This window comes from Choloepus didactylus, chromosome 2 (assembly GCF_015220235.1).
Source record: "Choloepus didactylus isolate mChoDid1 chromosome 2, mChoDid1.pri, whole genome shotgun sequence".
Taxonomy (NCBI): Eukaryota; Metazoa; Chordata; class Mammalia; order Pilosa; family Megalonychidae; genus Choloepus; species Choloepus didactylus.
In genome coordinates, this window is record NC_051308.1 from 101,764,860 (window position 1) to 101,774,987 (window position 10,128).

Sequence of the window (10,128 nt, forward strand, 5' to 3'; positions counted from 1 at the left end):
ATGCTACATGTCTCTGCCATGGTCTCTGAAGGCAAGACTGCCCCAGTTCAAATCCCAGTTCTGCTACTTAACAGCAATTTGACCTTGGCAAATTCCTTAATCTCTTTGTGCTCCAGTTTCCTCATCAGTAAAAATGTGTGGATATTAAGCAGAGGCAATGCCCATGAATGGCATCTGTCTCTTAGGGTTGTTGTGAGGATTAAATGAGTTATTCTCACAAAGTACTCAAGAAAGTACCTGGCACATAGCAAACTAAAAATGTTTTCCAAAATGCAGCCCTTGAAATATATCACCTTCAGAAAAAGGGCCAGCATATATTTGCTATTTATTTCATGGTCAACCATCAAGAGAAAAGAAAGGATGGTTGAGGTAGAGGCTGGGGAAAAGAACGCTGCTCACACTTACTAATAGCAACTTTGAATTCCTGTACAATCCTTGGAAGATGCTATTATTTACAGAGTAGCACTTGCACACTCATCTGTGAGAGTCTGATTTATTTAGAGTATGAGAGAGGAATGATAGTTGGGTTGGGGCTTGTGAGGGGGGTGTAAAAGTTTCCTCTAAACACTTATGTGAAATTTGAATTCTTTTGTATTTTCTTTAGAGACGGCGCATAGTTTTCATCAGATCCTTGGAAGGATCTGTTACTTAAAAATGTTTAAGGTCCTCTGTCCCTAACTTCTAAGCATGGTTCTTAAAATGGGAAAGGAAGAATTGAGGGAAGGGGTCCCCCTAACATAATAGACACAGTGTATCATTAATGTGTTTACAAGCAGATACTTTGATATGAAGCATTTATTTACCCTTATTATGAGATGCATGTGTTTCACTGGAAGCATCAGCTTTGAGGCCCATGAAGCACATGGCAGCACGCATATGGAAGGAATATTCTGTCCATGGACCATGGGCTGGTGAGCTCCCCATGTCAAATGATGATGAAGTAACAGGAAAATACAATTGAAAAACACACTTGAAAAATGTATTACATAAAATAATTTACTTCTCATTCAGAATGACTCCCAGACCCCCATGTGAGACAGCAGCTGTGAGTACAGGTACAATCCGAAAGTCATGACAGTTTTAACAGGGCAAGACCAAGAGAATTACATGTTTGGATCCTGGAGTCAACAAGAGACAAAACTCTGGGATTGTGTATAACAGAAAGGGTCTCTGATGAGGAACTCTGAGTCCATTGAGAGCAAGAATGTCAGAGAGACAAGAAGGGCACAGTTGAGAAAACCTACATTTTTAATACCATGAGACTTGAATACAAACAATCCAATGTCTTCATTTTGCTGCCCAGCATATTGGCTTAAAAGCCACAAGTGTGCTTATGCATGTAATTTTTATTAGAGGAATTGGTGCAGTGTGTATATAGGTATGTGTGCTCTTTAGAAGGCAGTAGTTTTAGAAGAATGAGAAGAAAATTACTTCCTGGCCATTCATTAATAATTCAGGTGATATCCTGCACCTCCATTTATAAAACAATACAATAATAAAAGCATTGTACAAAACATCATAAATAACATAAATGAGACATTTTCAAGTATTTCAAGTATGCCTTGAAAAAGTTCCAAACAGTAGTTCTAACGATGGCTAACTTCTTTTTTCTTTTTCCCACTCTCATTTAGTCTCAGGATCTAGAAAGAAGTGCCTCCAGTCTCTCTTAGCCCTGATGTTTGGGATGGAATGGATAAGATTCTACCATAAAAGAGAAAACCCAGGAGTGCTTTTAGTTAGTGAAAACATGTTTCTCCTTTATCAAATAAAATCGTTTGCCTGCTACTGGTTTAAAACCTAGGCATATAGCCTACAGCGTCTATGGCAGGGGAAGGGAAGTGAACTAAGGAGCCACATTTGAGGCTAAAGTTCTCAGGAAAAAAAAAAATTGGAAGAGCACCTTGAGTCGGAGAGAAGAGAATGGAGGATAAGAATAGCAATCTTTGAATTCTGTGCCCTCACTTAGCCAGTCTCTCGGGGTAGGTAGAACTGGCAAGGTCCTAATTGAATTTCCTTGTTCAGCTAAAGCATCCTATCTCTCAACTCTTTCCAATCCCAGCTGCTTATAAGCATGCACCAAGCACCCAGGCAAAGAAGGGGAGGCCAGAAGCTAAGAGACTCAAAAATGCCATCAGTAATAACCAGTCAGGGACAGCTCGGTGTCAATCAGGTGAGTGATACTTGAGGATTTTTGCTCCTTAGAATACTGCTCAACTTGGAGGCTGTCAGTGTTTAAATTAAGCATGAAGTCCCTTGGATGCCTCTCCAGCAAGACCCGTGGAATTTTATAGAATCAGTTTCTCACAGGTTAGTATTTCTTTCTGAGCCTCATGGTGGTCAGTTCAGATTGCTCTGTTTGTATGCAGGGTGAAAGATCAGGGGTCAGACCAAACATATAAGTGCATATACACACTCTAATTATTGAGCACCTAGGGTGTTTCCCATCTGCTTTTATAATAGATCAAACTCATTTAAACATCTAGGGCTTTGAGAAAGTGCTGGCTAACAGAATACATGTGCATGTGTAGATGCCACTTGAAGCGTACCAATCAACCAATCTGAGGTCAAAGTGTTGGGAAGAGAGTCCTGCCAACAATCCTTAAAAGCCAGTCCTAAAAGGCCAACATTTGGATACTTGCTCAAATGGCACCCTAAAAAAAATTGGGGGAAATTGGACTGGAATGGGGTCCTGCCCTTATGAACACCTAAACATCCTAACCAAATCTAGTTTCTACATGGGAGTGACTCACACATACCAGGCAGCATGAATACTAGGCTACAACGTGGTTAAAGCACTGGTGCTTAATACACATCAGTATTTGGCCTCAAGATTTCCAGAACATAGAGTCTTGGCATTTCAGCCCTCCACCTCCTGGTGGGAGTTAGGCACACTGGGGGACCAGAGAAGCACAGTCTGCAGAACTCTTGGCTCCTTTCTGCTTCTCTGACCCGCAGCTGCAAGGGTTGGCCAAATCAAGGTAGAATCGGGATTTGAGGAAGCGGCGGTATGAATCCTTCTCCATCAGGTTGAAAATCTTCTTCTGGGCCTCATCAAAGCAGGTTATCGTGGGCTCCAGCATGTTGCGACTTGTCTCCTCCCTGGTACAAGCATCCAGGTTCACCTGGGGGCAAAGGCCATGGCTTCCATTAGACATAAGCCTTCTCTTAAAGATGGGAGGCTGCATGTTTTCTAATGAATAATAAATGACTGTGCACACCCCATACCCCAAGAATGGGAAAAAAGTACATTTGGGCTCCCATTCTGGCCCATGTGAGAGAGTGTAACAGGTTCATTCTTCTTTGGGCTTGGCAGGTCAATATTTTCTGTTCACTCTCACAAATTAAGGAGATTCATCAGAAAAATTCTTTAAGGAGGGCCATCTAAGTCATCTAGATGAAGGAGTTTTTTTTTTTTTCCCTTAATTGATTGATTTGGGGTTTTCAAGATTATAATGATCTGTTCCACAGTTAAATCTTTACATTTAACTCACATGATCTAAAGACCTATGCCAATGAATACCACTTCTAGGAAACTTCACTGAGACCAGCGAGTTCTCTGCCAAGAAAACCTACCTCTTTGGTTGCTTGGACTGAGATGAATTCATTATAGATCTTTTTGGCCTTGGGACTTAGTTTGGAAGGTGATTTGATTTTCTTATACTCTTCACAACTGATCCAGAAGTCAATGTTCTCCTCACTGTATTCAGACTTCAAGAAAGCTTTGAAAGCTGCCAACCCACCTGCAATACAGAAGAACCACAGTTTTCATCATACTGTCCAACCCCCTGGATATTGTATTTCAGATAAAGACATGGTACTTGGTGGAATAAGGCACGAGTTAAGGGACTCCCCTGTTCCCTCCTTCTTTGTATTTGATATTTATTGGATTTCAGCTACATCTTGTGATTCTTAGTCCAGGGTTAAAGCATTTTATTTCTGAAATGCCTATGCAATTATCAATTGCCAAGGTCTGTTTAGGAAAGAGAAACTGAGGTCAATTCTGCAAAGAAATCACAGTATTTAGAATATTTTTTTCTTTGTACCCTTTTTCCATGTGGTCAGAGAAACAATTTTCCACATGATTCCTGTATTAACTTTCTATAGTATATCCTAAAGCTCTAGGGCATAGTAAAATTTTGAACAGTCTGTATATAATTTGAACAGGTTCTCCTGAGTCTCAAGTTAGAAGGAACCCAGACCTTTTGGCAGTTCCTATAGGATCAAGAATAGAATGAGATAACTAGTCTTAGAAAGGAAAGGGAAAAAAAGACTGGCAGACTCACATTCATGGCTAATCAGGTTTTCCAGTGATTCACTCCATTTCTTGACTTCCTCTTGGCTCACCCTAGAGACATTACAGGAAAAAAAAAAAAAAAAAAAAAAAAAAAAAGAATGTTTTGAAGGCCATGATACAAAACTGGAGCAAAACATCTAAGATCCTGAATAAAAGGCAGGGATTTATTTTCCATTATTATGAGGAGACCTATTGTTGATTACAGCAGCCTTTTCAAGAAATGTTTAGAAATTTCACATGCAACATGATACCCCCCAAACTGGAGGCCATTTCAATCCTTTTCTGGCTTAACTAGGTCATAACTTTCCTTTCTCCTTATAGAACATCTCCATCATCAGATAGTTAATAGTCAATGGCTCTTCACCAAGGCCCTTTCTCTTACCTCTGACAAATGACCACTTTGTCCTTCTTGCTGTGGGAAGAATTATGTTCACAGGAATCAGACTTCTGCAGCAGGAAACCTAGGCGATGTTTCATATCTTTTGCACTGCACAGAAAAGGAAAGAAGAGAATGAATAATGAAAACCAGCTCTCTTTAAGAGGTACCTTAGTGATAGAGCTTGAAGAGTCCTGTATTAGTATAGGGATCAGGGGCAGTTTATTTAGGGAATAAGAGTTGGAAAAAATTCTACTTTTGCTTCTGTCTATGACTTATGGTCAGACCTTGAGGCCAGAGTCCTAAGACAAGCTCCATCATCAATAACTAGAATTCTGACTCTCCATCCTATCTCAAGAGCCTCTTTATGGATCTGTCACATTTGACCATTGCAACGCTTTCAGATCTTCAAAAGCAACGCTAATGTTCATTGGGCAATTCTTAGGAATTATAAAGCAATCAGTTACTGCAGAATGTGGCACCTCTTGCTGCATGCCACCTTCTGGTGGTTGGTTGCTGTTTCTATCCACCTCACTGAAAGAAGAGAGGGAGTTGTAGGAGCACCTCAGAAAAGTTCTGGTCTATTCTGTTCCAGCCATGGATGTGGTAGGCCAAGCAAATGGTGTTATGGATATGCATGGATTTATATACTAGCAGAGGAAAGTGGAAAATGGGGTGGTAAGTGCAAATGGTAGCTTGCAGATCTCAAATGGCACAAACCTGAACTCCTTCAGCCTTGCACCCTAGAAAATCTCCTGCTGCTGCTTTCCTTTTTAATATTTGCACTATCAAGTATATTTATACTACAAAGGGCATGAGAAGTAAGCAAGTTGCTGATGCTGGTCATTGTTTGCTACAAAGCGTTCAGCCTATTGTCAATGTTTAATAGGTATCTAGGATACAGCAGGGCTCCTGACTTAGGCTAAAAGGAGGACCTTTTAAGAAGCTTTTAGTTCAAAACTCTCACTCTTACTTAATTATCCTTTTGCTTGAATCTCTTTTGTTCTAAAAGCCAAAGTTTTAAAAGTGAAATTCCATTTTAAAAGAAATGAATGACTCAATGCGTCTACTTGGAGGGCGAAAAATAAATCCACAAGGATAAAAAGATATTTAGGATGCTACTGATAGACTAGTGGTTTATCTATGTGAGTTTTTCCCAGGAAGTTTTGAATTTCATTATGTTCCTGGGCTGTTCCTTAAATAGCATTTTTTTCTCCCTCACAAGACTGTTTCTACTTGTCTGCTTCCTAACTGGTGACTAGTCAGCAGATGCTCCTTAATGATAGCAAGATGATTTAATGCATGTATATATATATATACACATACATATATATATACATATTATATAATCACAAACATAATATAATCATGAAGGTTAATTGGATGACACAAGTATAATGTGATTCAGTTCACATTTCCAGGTGGCTGGCTCCATCTCAGAACCAACAGTTATTTACCAAAGCAGGGTCATTTCATGACGAGTTGGCAGTATGCTTAGCAAGTAAGTTACTTGTCCCTATAACACAGTGCAGCCATAAAAATAAAAATCAGCTTGACCTCAGAAGTCACCTGAGTAAAGAAAACTGGATGTTGTCCTCACTCTGCCACCTACCACCTACAAGAGCTTGAGCAGTTCAGGTCCCCTCTAGAGCCTCAGATACTAATCCTAGAATGAAGATGTTGGACCAGATGGTTTACATTTCACCAGTGAGGAAAGTGAGGTCCAGTTCTCCCTATTGATAAAGAGCCCACTTCCCCATGTTAGCTTCTTAGCTCCTTGAGGACAGATCTCTCCAGTGCAATCTTTCATTCCAAAATATTTACCAGAGGCAAAACTCTCTCCTGACATTCCTGTATTTTGTGAAGATTAATTTTATCTACAAGTTAACTGAAACATGGTGTAATTTGTTCCATTCTGTTCAGGAAATCAATGATGGAGGTGAGAGGACTTATTCATAGGTACTCTCTCTTAGTCCCTCATGCTTCGTTTTAAAAAAACAATGAATACTTTATACCACTGAATGACAAGCAGAATATCTGAAAGGTAAATTTCTTAGTAACACACACAAAAAACGTGCTATCTGGGATCATCTCCAGTTTGAAGTTCAAGGTGATCTCTGTTTGCAGGGGGGGATGGAGAGGGGATGGTGTACCTTGAGATTGACTTTTCACCTTTAACTGCAAGATTAAATAATGTAATATGTACTAGCTTTTTTTTCCTATTAGTGCATATTTGAGAATTTTCTGAAAGCATTTATGTGACCCTTTAAAAAAAAAGCTACAGACAAATGAGTGGCTGCATATTTTTAAGTTTTTAATCAAGAGATGGCCAATTGAAAACAACAATTTCTTCAGGATGAAACTGCTTTGCTATGATCAATACTTCCTCTAAACCACCACCCACAAAGAGGTTGGGGCAGGGAGATAAAGGTTATCTAGCTTCAAAACTCATTTTTCATTGTAACATTTACTTATAAGAACATAGAGAGTGCAAGATACTGCAGCATCACACAGAAAGCATCGTGCCTTTCTGGTGATACAGTCCAACCTCATTCTGGGGTGTCTTCTCTTTACACAAGATCTGAAACAATATCAGAAAGCCCAGAGCTGCAATTCTATGTACCCCAGTGATGCCCAGATAACAACTATAATCACAGGTAGAGATATTACAGACCATTATATGTAGTTCAGAAGTCTCACATCACTTCTTAATTAGACAGCTAACTTGACTAGAGGAACTGGCTTAAAAATCAGAACAGGTCATGTAAAACGACATTTGGGGTTAATACTTCTTGGTCACAATAGCTAGCTAGTCCTGGAAGGAAGGTAGAAAGTTGATGCTCTACTGACCACATTTTTTCTAATCTCAAAGAACCAGGTTACTGAGTAGGATATGTAAAATCTGAGAAAGTCTATCAGAAAGTTTAACACAGTGCCCGAAAATCATCTTACCTCTTCAAGCAGGAAGCTGGCAGACCTGCAAGTCCTTTGCACATCTTGTTTACCGTGGGATTCGCAGGACTAGAAAAGAAATGCAGCAGGTGGAGCTGTGGCTTCTGCTTTGAGTGCTCTTTGCCTTTTCTCTCCTAATGATGCTGTCAGAATCTTCAGAGCTTCTCCCTCCCAAGCCTGCAGGGGTCTCTTTTATAGCCCAGTGCCGAGTTTCCAGCCAATCAGATAGCAGTTGTGTAATACCAATTCCTCTCCCTCTGCCTCCTCCAGCCTCTGAAAGAGATAAGGAAGGAATGACTGTCGCATCCGCAAAGCAAAAAGAATAAAGTGCAGAAACCCTCTTGCAAAGTAAAGGTAGAGAAAATAAAATTTTATTCAATGTCTCAACCAGTGTCTGAAGTTTGGATTTTTAGAAAAGGAGAAGAAAAAGGGGTACCATGCTGCAAAACACGAGGTTATTCACTTGCCTTTAAAAACGATGTCAAAGGAAATCTGCCCCCAGGAAGAGAGGGTGCCAGCAGGAGTCTGTGGGCTTTATTTGGAGCTGACTCCCAACATGTTTCCTCTTTTGGATTAGAAATCTCACATCATAGACAGTCCAAGATCTGATCCTCAGTACTCCCAAAAGGAGTTGGCAGGATCATCTGTCTCCACGCAGTGATTTGCAGAAGTTGTATTCTTGGGTGTCACAAGCAAACAGGGATATGGAGAGGAATAGCTATCTGCTTGGCAGGCTTGCCTGGAAGCATAGAAAAAATTAGTCTAGGGAAAATGGATTAACTACATCTGCAATCAGCCTGTGGAATACTTATCTAGAAACCTTACTGAGAACAGAATTCAGCCTGAAACTGACAATCTCTCCTGAACACACATGCCTCCTACATAAAGGTGAAGGAAAATGATGAAAGAAAACAAAACAGCCTGAGGACAAGAGGAAGGAAAACACAGATACATAAAAATGCCTATTTTTCTTTGCAAATAGGTTTACATCTTATGAGATTCCAGGTCTCCAAAATAATATTTCAAAAAGAAAGAGAGATAAGCCCACTCAGCAGGTAAACTCACTGCCCTCCCCCCTGCATGGGACATGACTCCCAGGGGTGTGAATCTCCCTGGCAATGCGGGACATGACTCCCAGGGATGAGCCTGGACCCAGTATCATGGGATTGAGAGTCTTCTTGACCATAAGGGGGAAGTGAAATGAAACAAAACAAAGTTTCAGTGGCTAAGAGATTTCAAATGGAGTCAAGAGGTCATTCTGGAGGATATTCTTATGTGCTATATTGATATCCCTTTTAAGTTTTTGGTGTATTGGAATAGCTAGAAGGAAATACCTGAAACTGTCAAACTGCAACCCCATACATAGCCTTGATTCTTGAAGACGATTGTATAACTATATATCTTACATGGTGTGACTGTGTGATTGTGAAAACCTTGTGGTTCACCCTCCCTTTATCCAGTGTATGGAGAGATGAGTAGAAAAATGGGGACAAAAATTAACTGAAAAATAGAGTGGGATGGGGGGATGGGATGTTTTATTTTTATTCTTTTTTTTTTTTTGGAGTAATGACAGTGTTAAAAAATTGATTGTGGTGATGAAGCACAACGATGTGATGGTACTGTAAACAGTTGATTGTACACTGTAGATGATTGCATAGTATGTGGGTATTTCTCAATAAAACAATAAAAAAAAAGAGAGAGGAGACAGAGAAAGCAGAAAAATATGTAGTTTGTCTTGTATAGCACCAGGTTTCAGATGAACCTAAGAATATTTGATCCCACAGGTGCTTCTGAGTACCTGGGTGATTAGTATCTTTCAGATACAACAATGAAGGACTAAATGCTTGAAGGAATTGTGCAGGTGTTTCACATCATATAGTCATAGCTCAAATACCCACACCAGAACTTCTTGATGTGAGCAAAGCTGTGAGTAGGAGGAAATTAATTGCTATGTCTGATCAGAACAGCTAACATTTTAAAAGCAAATAGATTTTTGATCATAGGATACAGTGAGCTGTACTTTAAGTACAAAAAGCAGGGGCATCAAATGATTTAGGTGGGGAAGATGAAAAATAGTTGGGTTCCAGTAAGAAGCAAAGGTACCCCAGAATATAGAAGGGAAAGCAGTGGCAATGCCCTCTATGTGCTCCTGAACATGCTGCCACCTCCATCTTTGCCCATGGCTGGAGAGTAAGAGGATGGCAGAGAAACAGAAGGAGCTAGAGGGACCCTTATCTTTAGAAGATGCATTTGAGATGTATTTCTCCCATGAAGGCAGGAAACTATTTATTAATTAGCTACCGGGCACTCTTCCCTGAGACATAACATGGAACAAACGGAATTTCTTGTTGAAGCTGACAGCTGTCCTTGGTGGTGTTGTGTAAGGGATTGCATGTGCAACATGATATGACAGAAGCCAACAGGCCAAGGAAAGTAGACCCTGGGAGATGAATCAGTTAAAATTGTCAACAAAGAAGAAAGACTAATTAAAAAGGAGACGAAGTCA

The 10,128-nt window shown here is 40.0% G+C and overlaps 1 protein-coding gene across 2 annotated transcripts; it reads right to left on the minus strand.

The window, feature by feature from the left end:
- Positions 1 to 978: 978 nt before the first annotated feature.
- Positions 979 to 7,776, minus strand: RGS4 (regulator of G protein signaling 4). Of its 2 annotated transcripts, XM_037813245.1 has the most exons (5): positions 7,623 to 7,776; positions 4,677 to 4,781; positions 4,284 to 4,345; positions 3,574 to 3,740; positions 979 to 3,122 (listed from the first exon to the last, which is right to left on the minus strand). In XM_037813245.1, the coding sequence occupies exons 1-5, from the start codon at positions 7,664 to 7,666 to the stop codon at positions 2,883 to 2,885; spliced, it is 618 nt and encodes a 205-aa protein (XP_037669173.1). In that variant the 5' UTR covers positions 7,667 to 7,776; the 3' UTR covers positions 979 to 2,882. The 2 variants fall into 2 exon arrangements, with proteins under 2 accessions (XP_037669173.1, XP_037669184.1); XM_037813256.1 differs by lacking the exon at positions 3,574 to 3,740 and having other exon boundaries at positions 2,909 to 3,122.
- Positions 7,777 to 10,128: the final 2,352 nt, after the last annotated feature.